At 36.6% G+C, this 18,441-nt stretch overlaps 1 protein-coding gene across 1 annotated transcript in view; it reads right to left on the bottom strand.

Moving 5' to 3' along the window:
* EXOG (endo/exonuclease (5'-3'), endonuclease G-like) overlaps positions 1 to 18,441 on the bottom strand; it is a 25,648-nt gene that overhangs the window by 4,616 nt on the left and 2,591 nt on the right. Inside the window, exons 2-4 of the mRNA XM_008567164.1 lie at positions 16,300 to 16,439; positions 14,478 to 14,554; positions 12,171 to 12,285 (exon numbers count right to left, since the gene is read on the bottom strand). Of these exons, the coding sequence (XP_008565386.1) occupies positions 12,171 to 12,285; positions 14,478 to 14,554; positions 16,300 to 16,439 (332 nt within the window). The remainder of the gene's footprint in view (positions 1 to 12,170; positions 12,286 to 14,477; positions 14,555 to 16,299; positions 16,440 to 18,441) is intronic.

Raw genomic sequence — 18,441 nt, 5'->3', positions numbered from 1 at the left:
CGGTCAGTAAAAAAGACAAAAAGGAAAAAAAAAAAAAAAAGATTGTAACATAAATTGGAAATCTACCGGGAACGACTAGAGAATACAACACATGTAACAGCCATAAGCTGGCATTCATTTGCGACCTGAAGTTAGTTTTCATAAATGTTCCTGGCAAGGGGGTAGGAGCCTGCTAAGTCACAGTAAAACAAGCACCGTCTTCCCAGACTGTTGATTGTACTTGAAGATTTAGGGAAGAGGTAAGGAGATAACCGGTAAAACAATTTATTTTTCAATTAAAACAGATAGATATAGAAATGAACAAAAGCTTTCCCTTAACATAAAACAAGAGATTTAGAAAGAAAAAAAAAATCTCCTTATCTCTTCAGGTGAAGCTTCAAGATTGCTGAGGGCATGTTTTAAATTTCCTCCCCCTCTAGGAGTTAGTTGGTGGAAGTTTGGAAAGTGCAGCTATAGAAGGAGAACACAGATTGTTAAATGCTTCTAAAATTACCACCACCCAACCGAGTTGTAGAATCTGAAGCTCACTTTCTTTTTCAGGTCATTTATAATGTCCAAGCCAGAATCTTCAGGTATGTTTCACTGGTCTGAAATCGATCTCTTCTTGAAACAGGCACATCAGAGAAAGCACATGGATGACCTCGGCTATAATAAAGGGGGTGATTCTGATTAGAGCTGTCAGATGACTCACTTCTGATAAAATCACTGCTACTGATCTTTCCTTAGGCTCACATTCACTCAAGTTCTACAATGCTGTGATCCTTTCCTACATATTCTAACAGACATTTCTGCCTGGCTATAAGGAATCCTCCTCTTGGCCCATTTTCTGTTCTTATTTTTGCATATTAGCAAATATCACTTGTAACTGCTCTCTATCCACATCATCTTTTATTGCCTACTGGCCTTAAGCTTCTGTATACAAAGAGTAGAAGAGTACAGAAATCTCTTTATCATAGACTTTTGAGAGCTTCAAAGAACAACACTATGAATGATTCGCTATTGTCATAAAAGTCAGACAGACCCATGTGTGGATCCCACCTTCAACAATTACTAGCTATATGACTTAGATTTGACCCCTAAAAGCCTCAATTTCCTTGTCTATAAAAGGATAATCACTACTTTTTTGTAAGAGCCGTAGTGAGGACTAAATGAGATAGCATATATAAAGCTGCTTATGTACTGCTTAGTATACATGGCCCTCAATAAACGCCAGGTAATCTTCGCCTCCTCCAAAGTATAAACACATATACACTTCATATGTGTTTCTGTACAGAAAACTAAATAAGTACCCCATTTTCACTGGGTACATTCTCCTAAAATGAGGTTCAGAGAACAGCTATAAACAAGTAGTAAATATTAAATGACTAGATCTGAGAAAACAAAACACTTTCCAAGCATTCTGAATTGCCATACATAATTGCAAGAAATTCCCTTGGAAACAGGAATTCATTACTAACCCTAACCCTAACCCTAACCCTAACCCTGAGAGGGACAGGCTGGAGAATGCTGTGACCCCTATTCCAGCACTGCTAAAGAACACTGTCTTATCCACATTTGTTTCATTATGAATTGTCTACTTTTAAAAGGACCTGCTTGCTAGAGAATAGCCTAAAATTTGGGGCTGAGCATCAAGGTTTCTGTCACCAGGTCCCAACCTTTCCTTTAAGTTTTGTCTCCTTTCCTCTATGAATGCTCTAACTTACTGTTTCTCAGCATATATCCTACCTCTTCCTGTCTCTTCCCCTTGCCTAGCTTTGCCTCCCATGTTTGCTTTCCTTATTTTCCTTTCCAAAATTCTCCTGTTTATACATTTATATGTGTGTGTGCATACATATAAAATTCTTGGCCAAACTTAATTTTTAAAATTAAGAATTTCAAGATAATTTTTCCAATTTAATTTACTAACAGACCGTATTTTATTTTCATGCTAATAGATACACTGAAGATTTTTTAAGTTTAAAATTCTACCTGAAATCAGGTTCGATCTAAAAAATATTGCCAAATCTAACAAAAGCTGTATTATTATAGCTGTATCATTTGCTAGTGAAAAACAAAAATATATATAAGTAGATATCACTGATATGATTCTGAGAAAGATAAAAAATTATATGCCTCTCTAAGGATATAGATTCCTGTCAACATTCAAATTTACATACACATACATAACATACAAACACAGCTGTCTTTTTTTAATGACCAAGATCTATACATCTCCTTCTCAAAAAACATAGGAACACAGAAGGTGGAGAAGAAAGACCTTCCCGATAGTGAGCCACTAACGGCAATAGATTTCATGTACAATGCTCTTTGGGGCTCTCTCCATCCACTATAAAGGCTAAAAATAAACACACATGACAAACCGAACAGCACAGTGTACACCCAAGAACCAACCTATCATCCAGATCTTTAGTTTCAATCCCTACTAAAGGAACCCAGACTCTTTGGAGAAATCGCTGATGCCAGAGATTGGCCAAGATGAGCATGGAACATAGCCTTATACCAGCAAGTAGGAAATGCAAAAAAAAAAAAAAAAAAAACCGGTGATAGCTACAGTTGGTGCTGTGATGGCCGAGAAGAGTCTTGGGCCTCCCAAGGCCTCTGACCACTAAACAAGCCATGAGCGGTGAGGACACAGTCTCCTTACAGTTGCCATTGCCAACAGCCATCCATTGTTTTTTTTCCTTTGTCTTTCTTTTTCCTTTTTTTAAAAAAAAAAACACCTTGAATCGAGTTTCTTTGCATATGGAGGTTTCATGTCTTTCTTTAGGTGGGGACCAGGCAGGACTTCAGAAAAACTACTGGCCAAATATGGGGCAATTTTTAGCATCAAAATGAATAACTACAAAAAACTGATTAAAACTTATTGAATAAAACTAAGAATCTGAGTCCACACTGATAACAAATTAGATAGAAAAGCTTTCTAACAAGTGAAATGTCAACTAATAAATGTAGAAGGAATAAAAATTGAAGTCATCACTTAGCAACTATCACAGCAATAACTAATTTAGGCAAGAATCATCAATGGATGCTAAAACTATTTGGTGAAAGTTTGAAGAGGAAAAAATGCTTATGTATCAAAGTATTTCCAGAGATCACTTAATTTTAAAGGGGAAAATGATGAAGAAACCTGGCAGACACCACCTTAACCAAGTAATCAAAGTTAATATCATGAATAATAGGACAAACTGACATCAGGTACCTCCTGATGTGATGCACTGAGAACACATGATCACTTCTGTGGCATTCTGCCAAAAACATAATTAATCATGAGGAAACAGATAAACCCAAACTGAAGGACACACTACAAAACAACTGGCCTGTATTCTTTTTTTTTTGACCGGTAAGGGGACTGCAACCCTCGGTACGGTGTGGTCCACACCACACTCAGCCAGTGAGCGCACCAGCCATCCCTACATAGGATCCGAACCCACGGCCTCGGCGCTGCCAGCGCCGCACCCTCCCAAGTGAGCCACGGGGCCGGCCCTGGCCTGTATTCTTCAAAAACGTCAACATCATTAAAGACAAAAGGCTAAGGAACTATTTCAGATTAAAGGAGACTACAGAGACATGACAAATAAATGTAATGTACAATCCTGGATTGAATCCTGGATCATAAAAAACGATTGCATAAAGAACATTATTGGGGCAATTGGTAAAATTTGAACATAGACTGTATATTAGATGATATTTTTATATGTTCTTATAAACCTTATATTTCATGAACTTGACAATTATTCTGTGGTTATGAGAGAATGGAACATTTAGGAAAAAAGGGACACGATATCTGCAACTAACTCTCAAATGGTTCAGAAAATAAAAGGTGTAAGCATAACTGCATGGGAGTACAAATGTAGCAAACAGTTAACAACTAGTGAATCTAGCTAAAAGATTTACTAGTTGTTAGTTAAAGATCTAGGGAATACTTTGTATGGATCTTACACAATTCCTATAAATTTGAAATTATTTCCAAATAAAATGTTAAAAAATATTAATTTGCTTTGCAGAAAGAAAGAATAAAGATTAAAGTGGGTTTCTACCTCAAGGAAGCAACCTAAGCACAGGTTTTTGTTCTTCCCACCTTCCAATTAAAAAAATATGTATACGAAACTGCAGTAAAGAGGTGTAAAGCAGAGCACATTCATGAAAGTGCTGAGAAAGACAGAGTAGTACATTAATGAACTAAGAACTGCCATGAACTTTTGGGAAGTGAAAGATGGATGTGGTGACACTTTTAGATAAAACAAAGAGGAAAGAGCCAGCTGATTTTTTCCACCCCTTAAGTAGTGTTCCAGTGAGTAAAGGCTGTCAAAATCAAGGTGTGCGACAGAAAAACCCATCTGCAGAATTGCTGTGCTTCCAACAAAAGCAGCCTTGTTCTGCCTCCAGCATAAGCTAGAAAAATATTCTCTAAAGGAATAGTATATATAAAACTGCCCTAGAGAGCTTGTCATATGTACACATCCCTGAGCCCCATCACCGCAGCTTCAGGACATTTTCAGACAAGCAGAGACTCAGCAAGTCTACCATCAATTGACTTTTCCAGAAAGAATTCAAGGATATACTCCAACAACACAAAAAAAGGGAACCCAAGAAAGGGGGGGAAGGGGTTTAAGATAAAGTGGACCTAAGCAATGAGTATAATGAAAAGAAACAGAATGACAGACGTACAGATGACTTAAAACTAAAACTGCTTACTAAGTGAGGTTGCCAATGGTCAGTTCTCAAACTGATCATTCCCTCCTTGAAATGCTTTCTTCACCTGGCTTCTGGGAAATCACTCTCCCCTGGTTTTTTTCCTCTCTTGTTCCTCTGCCTCTTTTGCTGAATCTTCTTCTTGATCTCTAAATGTCCCAATGCTCCTGGGTTCAGACCTCGATCTGTTCTATGCTTTCCATACTCACTTATATGATCTCATCATAGCTTTAAACACTGTCTGCTGACCACTTTCAAGCAAATCTTCATTCCAACCTCTCCTCTGAGATCCAAATTCATCTCCTGCTTATTCAACATCTCCATTTGGACATCAAATAATCTCAAATGTACATAGCCAAAAATACAACCCCCAATTTCCAGCCCCTAGCCTTACTTCTCTCTGGTCTTCATCATCTCAGACTGAAAACATGTGTTAATCTTGACTTTCCCATTCTACAATCAACCCATCAGGAAGTCCCATTAGTTCTATCCTCAAAGCACATCCTAAATCAGACCATTTCTTACCATTTCTATTACCACTACACTATGAAAATTATTTCTCCCTTAGAAAATTCCATTAGCCTCTTAACTGGTCCCCCTATTTCCACCTATTCTTCCATTCTTCATAAGGAGCTAGAGTGGGCTTTAAAAATGTAAACCAGATTATGCCACTACGCTGATCAAAACCCTACAAGAGCATCCATCTCACTTAATACAATCCAGACTGCTTTCCATTAACTCCCTCTTTGACTTACCTCCTTCTCAATGCTCACTCTGCTGTAGACACACTGAGTAGAACACTGTTCCTTGAATATGCCAGGCTCAATCTCACCCATTTCATTGTGCTTGCTATTCCCTCTAGCAGGAAAACTCTTGATCTGGCTTTATCCTTCACTTCATGTAGATTTCTGCTCAATCTTGCTTCCCCTGAGTGGCCTATTCTGTCTTTCCTAGCCCCACTACAATCCTTTACCATGCTTTATTTTTCTATACAGCATTTTATTTACTGTGTATCTCCTCCACTATAATGTAAGCTTCCTGAAAGCACATTTTGTCTGCCTTGTTTATTGCTATATCAGACGCACCCAGAACAGCACCAGGTATGTAATGGAAGTTTAATAAATATTTGTTGATTAAAAGAAGGAAAGAAGGGAGGAAGAGAAAAAAGGAATGGAAGGAGAAAACAAGTAATCCAAATTAGAACAGAAAATCAGAGGGCTCCAAGAATGATGTCTTCAAGAAGAAACTGATTTACATTTTTAAAAAACAGTATGATGATAAAGTTACATGATCTGAATTATCTCAATTAGAAAGTGAAAGTGTATTATTACATTTTTTAAAAGAGCAGATATAATACACAGCCACCTTTACCTTCCACTTCTCAGTTTTTCTGTTGTTTGTGTAAAACTTATTTCTCAAGTGGCACAGACTTAATGATATAGAATTATATCTACTTCTTTTCAGGTCAAAACATACTACTTACACACTCATAATACTAAAAATGCTGGTTTTGTATTTTCAATAGACCCAGGATTATAAACTCAAAGACCAAAAAGTGCTAGACAGGAAATGTAAATGACTGAAACAGGCTGGGTGAGGACTAAGATGAATTGAAGAACATGTGCTCAATCTATAGAGAAGACCGGTACTGTCGTGTAGTGAACTGGGATGGGAATATATGTCAAGTGTGATTGAGTCATCTGACTTTTTTTAAGAGAAGCTAAAATCTGGATTTATGTGAAATCTCCAAAATTATTAAACATTACCAACTAATTAAAAAACAACATATTGTGTGAGCCAAATAAAATACTTCTATGGGTTGAACATTCCATAGGAGGCTTCAGTTTACCTCTGCTATAGGCAAAGCTCAAACTAAATTATAGTTAGCAAACACAGACATAAATGCTATAAACCTTGACAACATATAAGTGATAGATTAAGAAGTAAATGTTTAAGTATACTAAATAAAGTATATGATGTTAAGTTTACCAACATAAGAACTAAAACTAAATATGCGACTGGCAGAGATTGAAGCAGTGCAAGAAGTGAACTATGTAAATTTCATACATTTCATAAAGATGAATCAACTTGAAAATTCACAAATCAAACTTAAAAATACAGTTTAGCATTCACTATTTTGAGACATAGAAATAACCACTAGGATAACCAGAAAATTGGACGGTGGGATTGGGACCACAAGCAGAAGACTTCACCTTTTCATCTTGAATCCTCCTGTACTGTCTGAATTTCATTATAATGTCATGTTCTTTCACATTTGTGTTTTCAGATTTAACATTTTTATTACTATGCACACATAGTTCCACAGTAATAAAATTTTAAAGTTTAAATTCAAAGCTCTTTAAAAGGTAGTTTGGCAATTATGGCTTCAATGCCTTGAGGAAAAAAATCATCAAGACTAAACCATGTCTAACATAAGTATCTAATTTCCCAATTTCTAACATAATATATAATTTTAAAAAAATAGTTTCAAAAGCATTGTTTAGAAGACTACAAAAATTGTGCTTTAAAGTTGATAGAAAGGCACCTGATCTCTGAGGTTCTTTGGGCAAGAAACGAGGAAAAAACCTAGAAATCACAGGTTTATGGGCACATGCACCAAAAAACATACAAAAACCCTGATCTTCACTCTTAAGTCAGTCTCCAAAGGAATGAAGTAACTAACATTTACTGAATATTTCCTATGTGCTAGTTACCAAGCAAACAATGATCCTAACAACCTAATGAGCTAAATACTATCACAAATTTAACAGATAAAACTGAACTTTAAAGAAGGTAGGTCATTTTCCCAGGATCTCACACAAGTAATTATCAAAGCAGATACAAAGTCAGATCTGACATAAAGGATGTGCTTTTAAATGACTGTACTCATCCTGCCATTCCTACTACTCTGAAGTAAAGAAATAAACTCCAAGTGAAGCACAGAAGTTTCACTGGTGGCCTGCTACTAGTGGGGCCCTTCAGGAACTTTCTTACTAATTCTAGTACCCTGTCCCATGCTTTGATAACTGGAGACATATGAAATTAATATTCTTTACAATTTAGTTCAAATTGCACTTTATCTTATAAATATTATATTAAATTCTTTGATATGGGAGTGTGGATATTCGCTGATTTCAGTATAAATGAAATTTCCTTTTTCTGTTCTTTTGGTGTTATTTTTGATGGTTCTGAGAATAAACAAAAAAAGTAAAAATGTATACTTTCTAGACTTCAGATAGACTGGCAGGCAGCAGGAGTGGAGGCACAGAAACACACTGGAGGCCTCTGCAGTAGTTCAGGTGTCCAGAACTAAAGTAAAATCTAAGTTATTAAGAAAGAGAATTAATAAAAGTTGTTGACTCACAGAAATTAGGAGTGACAGATGACTGCCAGGATGTGAAATACAGGAAAGAAGTGAGAAAATAAATAAGAATGGGGCCGGCCCGGTGGCGCACTGCTACAGTGCGCCGCTTGGGAGCGCGGCGGCGCTCCCGCCGAGGGTTCGGATCCCACATACAGACCGGTTCCCGCTCACTGGCTGAGCGAGGTGCGGGCGCAGCACCGAGGGTTGCGATCCCGTTGCCGGTCCCGGTCCGGCCGGTCCCGGTCCGGTACGGGCGTGACACTGAGGGTTGCGATCCGTTGCCGGACACGAAAAAAGACAAAAAAGGAAAAAAAAGAAAATAAACAAGAATGTAGTGTAGGGCATGTCATTTACAATTCTATGTACCTTCCTCCCATATGACTACTTGAGGACTGGCTAAATTAAAGATTTGCCAGCATGAGTGTGGATAGGTCCTATAAATTAACAGACATGGAAAACTAATGATATGGGCTCAGAGGCCCAGAATCTGAAAGAAGAGACCTAAGACCATTAAGGCTCTCAAATAAAAACAAAAAACAAGACTATTACTCAAAGTACACACTTCAGGAAGTTGATCTTGACTGACCTCACATGTGTGATCACTGTAACACACAACACAGTGAGGAGAGCTGAGAAGTCTCTACTGACACTCTCCTCAAGGCTACTTGAACATGCTTGAATATCACTCACTGATAAACTATTTAGGAGAACAAAGTTAAGTCTTTGTAATTGTTAGTTTTATATATTCCAGTGTAATAAGAACTCTGGTACAGATAAGATACATATATATTTGATATGCATATATTTTATCGCAAATTAATTATAAACAGAACTTGCAAGAACAGTACAAAGAATTCCTTCTTATATACCTTTCACCCAGATTCACCAGTTGTTAACATTTTGCTCCATTTGCTTTATCACTCTCTTTTCTCTATATATTTTTCCTAAACTTTTTGAAAGTCAACAGACACACCCTTTTATCCCTAAACACTTCAGATGTACTTAAGAGCAAAGACTTTCACTCACATAATCACAGACCAATTATCAAAATCGGGAAGTTTAACATAGATAGAATCTAATCTGCAGAATTCATATGTTGCCAACCATCCCAATAACATCCTTCTTTAACAAATTTTGTCTTTCTGGTCTAGGATCTGATCTAAAATCACACTGTGCATTTTTCATGACTCTGTAGTCTCCATAATCTGGCACAATTAGTTTCTCAGCCTTGTTATTTTATGACACAAACACTTTTTTACACTACAAATCAGCTGTTTCACAGAATGTCCCTCAATTGGGGTTTACCTGATATTTCTGCATGATGAAATTCAATGTTATGGTTTTTTGGCAGAAATATCATAGAAATGATACTTTATCTTTCTCAGTACATCACATCAGGAAGTACAGCATGTATCACTAAGCTCTATTACTGGCAACATTAACTTGGGGCATTTCTCAACTGTAAAGTTATCATCTCTCACTTTGTGATTATTAAATAATTTATGGGGAGATACTTTTAGATTGTGTAAATGTCCTATTCTTCATAAAACTTTCACTCACTAGTTTTATCATCCACTGACGATTCTGTCCTGAATCACTTATTACCATGATGGTTGCAAAATGATTTTATAATTCTTTCATTCCTGCAAATTTAATAGCTGACACTCTACAGCAAGCAGAAGCTTTTCTTTACAACCCATGTATTTATTTATTATTAAGAGTATAGATTCTCGGGCCGGCCCAGTGGCGCACTGGAGAGTGCGCCGTCTGGGAGCGCGGTGGTGCTCCCGCCGAGGGTTCGGATCCCATGTGGAGACCGGTTCCCGCTCACTGGTTGAGCGCGGTGCGGGCGCAACACCAAGGGTTGCGATTCCATTGCCGGTCCCCGGTGCGGGCGTGACACCGAGGGTTGCGATCCCGTTACCGGTCAGTAAAAAAGACAAAAAGGAAAAAAAAAAGAGTATAGATTCTTATTTAATTCAATAGGTTTATACTCCATTTTATTTTGATATTCAAATAGTCCCAGATATGGTAAGTGGGAGGTCCTTCTAGCTGATTCCTATGTCCTTTCAACATGTCCCCACCATGTGTCTGAGCACTGCCTTGCTTTCTGGTACAAAATGTTGCATTTTGTTCTTTCCTTGTACCAGCCCTGGAATCACCCATTTCTCTAAGTGCTGAATCCTTTCAGCAGGAGATCGTTTTTTAGAAACTAGATCTGGTCTCAAGATTTGCTCACAGTTAATAGCACATAAGTGCTTCGAGGCCCTTTCAGCAGAAACAGCTAGGAGATATATAATGTTTTTATAAATTGTATTTTTAAAAATTATATCTAACTTAAGAAAAGCAATACATTTCCCACTATAGCATTTAGGCAACATATACCTAAACAGAAATATCCACAAAAAAACTGTAGAATAAAATCCTCTTAATTTCTGGTTAATTTTCCCTTTTAAAATTTGTGTAAATTTTTCTTCTACTACACAGTAAGCTAGTCATATAAATCTTTCAATTTTATGAAAATAAAACTGTGATCTGGTCACTTTAGGTTTAAAAGTCAAAGCTAGAAGAATCTCTTTTCCAGTGGTAAGAGTAAAGAGGACTTAACAAAACCCAAGAATAATCAATATTTGAAAAATAAGAGAATACAGAGAACTTTAAGCCATTTTTTTCTTCTAAGATTATAAAAAGTACTAAAATTAAATTACCAACTTAATCAGAGGAGAGAAATTAATCTGAAAGGAGAGAAATTAAAACTAATTTTAAAGTACTAATTCTTTTGCCCTCCTTTACCAACATTAAGAACTACTAGAATTGTCTGAGGGTTAAATCCTTGAAAACAACTATTCTTCATTTCCACACAACAAACAGAGGTAGTTGGATCAATAATTTCATGTGAGAAAATGGAAAATGGGCTATTCATAGGGACCTACGTGAATGCCTTAGGTGCTTACACATCACAGCACATCTGATATCGGGACAGGCTGATATGAAGCTTTTTTTATTTGCTTTCCTAAATCTGTTCCTCAGGTTATTCAATTTTATCATAGACTCTCTTGAGTAATCATTTTACCTAACCAGCATTTATTAATGTCTACTTTATTTCCAGAGTTGAGCTAGGTGCTCCCTCCAAATACACCTCCTCTTTGACTTTACCAGCAAGTGCTTCAGTCCCTCTCTTTTTACTTACTCTATCACCTCTTCTTACTCACTCCACCTCATTCCCTACCCTACAGTGTAGTATATCACTTCAGCCACCCTCTTGGTAGAATCCTCAGGATATTTCTGCATGATAGATTCAGTGTTATGCTTTTTTGGCAGAACACTTGCCCTTCAGGTAATACTACTCTGTAAACTGCTAATGAAGAAGGCTGGCCTAAGATTTTCCCAGCAATACACCACTAATTATTCCTTCATATCTTTAATGATTCCTTCATATCTCCTTCCTTCAATATATAAAAGTGCTGAAAGTATCTTGCATGCAAAAAAACAATTTCATCTTTTAAAAAATCCAAGCTTCTAAAATAAAAGCTTTACCTCCCATTTATTCAACTCATTGCAATCTGGTTGTTACCCTGATCTTTTCCCTTTTCCTCCCCTCCAAAAGTTATTATTTCTTCCTCATTTCTGTTTTACTCTATTCTTCCTCACTCCAACTGCTTGAGTTCAGCCTTTATCCTACTGCGGTAATGTCCTAACTCATCTCATCGCCTCTAATATCATCTCTCCTTCTAATGCCCCCTTTCTCATCTACCTCTCTACTCTTTATTTATTTGTCAAGATCTAGCTCATGTATTTATCCCTCTGCTAAGACTTCCCAACCATAAGTAGAGGTCATCAGTCCTTTTGTGACACTACTTCATCTATGTATTTATTTCTATTACAGCATATCACACTTTAATGTAATTGTCAACATGTCTGTCTCCCTTTCTAAACCGTGTTTTCCTTAAAGTCAATGGTTGCTTTTTATCGATCACTACATCCTCTATGCCTATCACCCCTAATAGGTGTTCAATAAGCACTGCTGAATAAATAAAATTAAAGAGTAGAATACAGAATGAATTTATAATTTCATACAAATAACAGAAGCATGAATGTTAAAACATGTCCTTACCTGGTAACTAACTGTTTTCTTCCCGTCATTCCTAGTCTGAGGTAATGTCAAAGGTCCAGATACTACCCAAACATCTTCAAACCTCTCTGTCAGTTCTCGACAGTACATTTCTATTCTGAAAAACAAAGCAAAAAAAATGTATAATATTCTCAGAGACATACATGGAGAAAAGCAGCAAACTATATAAGTCTGCAGGAAAGATATCAAGAATACTACACTCTAGAAATTAACTTAAACAAGAACATGGCACAAAACATTTTAAGCATATAAGCAATGATTTTCCCAAAGTCTGCTGCACAAAAAAACTTAAAAATCACACACGAGACAACCATCTACATTTTTGTGTGCACTCAGCATACATTTTAGAACTGAAATTTTATTAACTTAAAACATTTTTCAATGCCATAGTTCTCAAATGTTTTTCAGGAATTATACATCATTCCAATAAGTTGATATACCTTAGTTATTTAACCATTCCTACTGCAGGACAATTGGATTTATCTTAATTAACATTTCTCACATAATGCAACATTGTAGTAATTCCTCACGATAAATTTCAAGAACCAGAATTACTGAATAAATATTTTAGTGACTCTTGATAAAACTAATATTTTTAATAGGGTTGTACCAATTTACTCTGTAAGCACCAAAATATGACACAGCAGTTTCACAACAGTCTTTACAACACTGGAATTTATCATTTAAAAAATGTTTTTTGTGAATTTACCAGATAAAAATGGCATATAAGCATTTTCTTATATTGCAGTTGGAAGAGATTTCTGAATGACAGGTAACAATGCATTTCATCATTCCCTAGTTTTCTTTACTATAAAGTAAAATCAAATTATTTTTTATAGCACATATGCCCATTATAAGGCATAAAGTTTTCCTCCCCAAAATTTATCCCTTGGGAAAAGAAAAAGTTAAATTCTTCCAGAGGTATGTAATCTGCAATCCCAGAATATGGAAAGGAACTCTATAAGACAAACATCCCAGATCTTCAACAAATATTTGCAAGGAAATAACAAAGAGAAAGGGAAACCTACAGATTAACAGTGACTTTAGAAATATATCAATCAAATCTATGCATGGATCTTGCTTGAATACTGATTCAAACCAACCAACGAAAACACAACAAAATGAAAAAGACAATCAGGGAAATTTGAACATTGACTGTAAAACTGGTAATAAGGAATTACTGTTAAATATTTCAAGGCAACAATAGTACTGTGCAGGTATCACTCATAAGTGGGAGCTAAGAGAAAAAGAAGAAAGAAAAGAAAGACCACTCGCAGAGGAAGAGAGCGTATCTAGAGATACAAAGTAGAGTGGGGGAAAGGGGGATGGGGAGGAAGGTCAGGGATAACTGGGTGGGAACACAGGATATAATCACAATTTGTGGTAATGGGCATGCTGCCAGTATGGATGTGGACATCACATCTTGGGCACGAGTGGTGACAATCAACTTTGTACCCCATGAAGAGTCACAACCAATTAAAAATAAATAAAATAAAATAAATTTAAAAAAAATATTACTGGCTATATTTTAAAAGAATCTTTATGTTCTAATCTTTATCTTCTATATTTGAAAAGAATCTTTATCTTAATATATCTTCTATACGTTAAAATATTTATAGATAAAAATAATACATCTGCAATCTGCTTAAAATAATGAGTGGAGGGAAGGGACAACATGTAGATTAAAAAATGTGGCCATGACTGATAACTGTTGAAGTCTTTTTTTAGTGGGGTGCTGTCTTAATTACTTTAAATCATAAAGTATTATATGAGGAAAACACAATAGGTTGAAACAACCTCAGTGCTAGTTCTAAATGCTTAAAGAGACCACCTGACAACTTGCTAACCGTGTCAGAAAAATGCAGAAGGCCCAAATGACTTTTTGGGTTCTATTAAAAACTGATTAATGGTTATGTTAAACTGTACCAAAACATTTTTTAAAAGCTCAGGAACATTGCAATACCAGAAAAAAATAGAGCATCCTCTGGATACACATAAAAAAGACATTACTGCCTCGGTTATTAATATTAGTTTGAGTAGTTTCTTCCAAAACTTGACTTTTGAACAGTAGCAAACATAATCAAAAAGCAGACCGTATTTTGAAGTCTGTTCTCCTACAGAAGACTGCACTCCCAAAATATAGCAAAGAAAACTGTTCCAAAGTATGTACCTTCAATAGGGTTCTTTTGAAAAACAAAGAAACAGTTGATAGACAAGTTCATACATTCCCCTGTCACATCATTCATCTTTCACAGAATTTAGCTTATTTTAAAAACTCTCACCCCTTACCTGTTCCAATATCCAGAATTATTATCAATATTCTGAGGCACAATATTAGAAAGGTAAAATGTTTCAGCCATGGCTTTCTGGAAAAAGAAATAAAAATAGTAACTCGCACTGAAATGCCCTCCCCTTTAAAAGATACTTTACAAAGCAGTCACTTATTCATAACTTATTAGCTCTAGGCAGTTGGTGACTACTTGTTTAGATAAATGAAAGCCATAGTTGTTCCAGGACACAAAGTTCTATAATGATTACTCAAAATAAGGACTATAACAAAGTAGTTTGGTATGCTTAGTTTTCTTTATCATTTATAAAACCCAAATCTGTACTGTAAACTCTAAGAATTAATTAGTTTATATTAGAACTAATATAAACTAAAAGTTTCTAATATAAAGCTTAAGGGTAAATTCTGGTTTTAAGGCTCTAGCACAGTTTCTCGACAAAGGTCAACTTTCAGGAATTTTATTTAAGTAGCATAGAACAAACGTATTAGTTCAAAAGTGGTAAAGAAAAATTCCTTGTTCTGAATTTCTGGCCACAATGTGTTCATTCACTTCATACTTCTGACTCACATCCACAAGACTATCTCATACTTCTTTTCATTCATCTATACTAACTGCCAATGCCACAATTACCTTCTCTTCAAACGGTGGCTCTCACTTTTGGATGCACAGCAGAACTGGGAGCTTTAAAAACATTTATACCTGAGTCCCATACCCTAGAGTTTCTGATTTAATAAGTCTGAGGTATAGGTCTGGGGATCCAAATTTCTGAAAATTCCCCAAGTGACTATAACTATAATGAGTTCTCTCCAAGTTTGAGAATCACTATCTTAATGACAATAATCACCAACAGTTCACATAATAAATGTCAATGTAGTGAAAGATATTCTCCCCTTTTCTGGTAGGAAAATTATTCTAGATTAAAGGAGACTAAAGAGATATGACAACTAAACATAAGGTATGATTCATGATTGGATACTGGATCAAAAAAAAAGCTGTAGGGCCGGCCCGGTGGCGCACTGGAGAGTGCGCCGCTTGGGAGCATGGTGGTGCTCCCGCCGAGGGTTCGGATCCCATGTGGAGACCGGTTCCCACTCACTGGCTGAGCGCAGTGCGGGCGCAACACTGAGGGTTGCGATCCCGTTGCCGGTCCCAGGTACGGGCGTGACACCGAGGGTTGCGATCCCGTTACCGGTCAGTAAAAAAAAAAAAAGACAAAAAGGAAAAAAAAAAGCTGTAAAGAACATAAGTGGGACTATTTGGGAAATCAAAATATAAATTGTATTTGAAATAAAACTGTATTTTAGATTACTGCATATACAAAAATACATCCATATACACTTCTTTGTATAAAGATAATCTTGTCAAATATTATATACATCATATATACAAATATTCTCATTCTCAGATGATACATGCTCCTGATCAATCTATCTAGGAATAAATTATCATAAAGTCTACAACATTCTGTCAATCATTTTATATATAAATATATATATATTTATGCATTGTAAAGTGAATGTATCAAAATGTGTTTGCTGCACTATTTTCTCAACTTTTCTACACATCTGAAATTTTTCAAAATTAAAATGAGTGACAGCTTCAGCTCCCAGTGGCTTCCAATTCCCTTTTACGTGGCATTTTGGTTTTTTCCCCTCATTCGACCTGTTTAAAAATGTCTTGGCCTATGACCAAAAAAAAAGGGAGAAACAAAATATGGAAATACTCAAGTTTTAAGGTTTGACTCCTACGTTTTTAATCTCCAAGTCCCATGGTACCTGTAACATTAGCCCCATATTCCCAATCTTCCCCCAAAATATGCCTACACTTGAAAATTTGTTATTTCCTGCTGGAGCCATGTGTCCTCGTGACCACCCACTTCCAACATAGTCCTCATTGAAGGCACTGAAGGTTGGAGGGATGTTAGGATCAGGCTTAAATTTACAGTGTTTTCTGTCTGCATCACCTGAAGAAAAACACACAAAATGGGTAAGTTATTAGTGGACGAATATTCCTCAAGATTCTCTAAGCAAGGCAAGCTGGTTGCTCCTGGTTGGTAACTCTCCAAGCAGCTAGTATTAGGGATTGCATGCATGTCTCAAGTTCCTGGGATAGCTCAGATACCTCATCTCAATTTAGAAAGGACTTATCTAGGAAAGAATGCTTTTCATACAGTGTAGTTATCTCATATAATTTTAATTCTGGCCTCTCCAGTTAAAGAAAAACTCCCCTGGATAGTACTTAAGTAAAAACAATGACTGAAGCAAACGGAAAGGACATTCTTGGGGGGGAGGGGAGAGAGGGAGGAGGGAGGGAGGTGTCGGTGATGGGCCATAATAACCATATACATTGTATATTGACAAAATAAAAATTTAATGAAAAAAAAAAACAATGACTGATCAAACAACTAAGCTGTATAAAAAGCTTGGCTACAAAATATACTATTGTTTTTTAGAAAGACGCCCATGTATCATATTTTTTTAAATTGTATTTTGACAAGTTTATGTGTACTGAAATAATGGATATATATAGACACAAAACAATTTGTTCTGGGCAGGCACAGCCTAGGGGAGGTGGGGAGGGGAGTGTCTCTGATATCTTACTGCCTCTTAAGCCTTGACAAAACAAACACTGAAACTGTGAGCTCCATCCAGAAATTCCTAAAACAGAATATCTGAGTACCACAGGAAGAGACGAAATCTCAATTTTTACTTATTTTCTGACACCTCCAGAATAGTTTGCTGAGAACATGAGCAAATCCTAATACTACATTTTCCACTGTCCTTAGGTCAGACCTTGATAAACTACAAAAATTATGATGACAAATGGGACATAGACTGCTAAGAAGTATAAAATGGAGATCAATAAAGTTACCAATTACAACGTTGACTTCATTCAGCCAAGAATAATTTAAAGTTATCAGATCCCAAGGTTCAGAGTAAAGTATCTAGTATATGGCTTTTTAGAATCACTTCATAAAGAAAAAAATAACTGGTAATACAAAAGGATTACCATTAGTAAACTTCTAAATGTTATTACCAATGGAACTACTTTCTTGTATGCCTAGTTATCTTTGCTTAATGCTCACTGCCCTTCAAAAATCATTTGCAGGAATTTCCTAAGGCCTAAGAAGATGCCTTCCTTGAGAAAAGATGTAAATATACTTCTATCAGGTGTCTAGCAGCATTACCAGCAGAAGAACATATTAAACCAAGCTCAGGGATTAAGGTTCCCTGATCTATACATGATGCATAGATTTGGGCTGCAAGCCCATATGATAGCCAGTTTGTGGCCTCAGCTTCTCCAGAACAAGCTTTTTGTTTTCCTTTTAACCCTTCTCTGCTTAGTGCCAAGACAACTTTCCATTAGTCCCCTACAGTGGACAGGCAGGTTCTGGCTCATTCTTCCCCAAGAGAGCAGACCTTTGGGGTTCCAGGCTAATGTGGGGTCTCCTACGAGAAAACCTACCTTGGTCGAACCCTCAGTCTTTCCTTCAATCCTCCTCACCCAATAAGGCTATGGAATCAAAGGCAAATGTGGCTTTGGTTTGCCAGGACTGCCCTTTCCTCTCTGGATTCTGGCTTTCATCCAAATATTCGCCTGGCAATTCTCCACCATCCTGTTGGCTCGTCACTTTTTTGAAGTGATTTCTTAAAATACACTTTTTATATACTGCTAAGAGCACTTCCTGTTTTTTTTAAAGGGAGACATTCTGAATCACCTACATTAGTTGCCCTGTAGCACCAAGTACATTGCAAGCATCTTGCTATTCTGCTGGTTGCTGTGCACTCTGGAAAGGCACATGCTCATTTTAATATCAGCATTTTAGTATTCATAGAAAGCACGCATTTTAAAGCAAAGGAGAAGTAATACGTGAATCATCATTTAGCAAATTAAAAGGCAAATAACGGGCCAGCCCGGTGGCGCACTGGATAGTGCGCCGCTTGGGAAGCGCGGCGGCGCTCCCG

This window comes from Galeopterus variegatus, unplaced genomic scaffold (assembly GCF_000696425.1).
Source record: "Galeopterus variegatus unplaced genomic scaffold, G_variegatus-3.0.2 Scaffold300, whole genome shotgun sequence".
Taxonomy (NCBI): Eukaryota; Metazoa; Chordata; class Mammalia; order Dermoptera; family Cynocephalidae; genus Galeopterus; species Galeopterus variegatus.
This window is presented reverse-complemented; position numbering and strand designations above follow the sequence as displayed.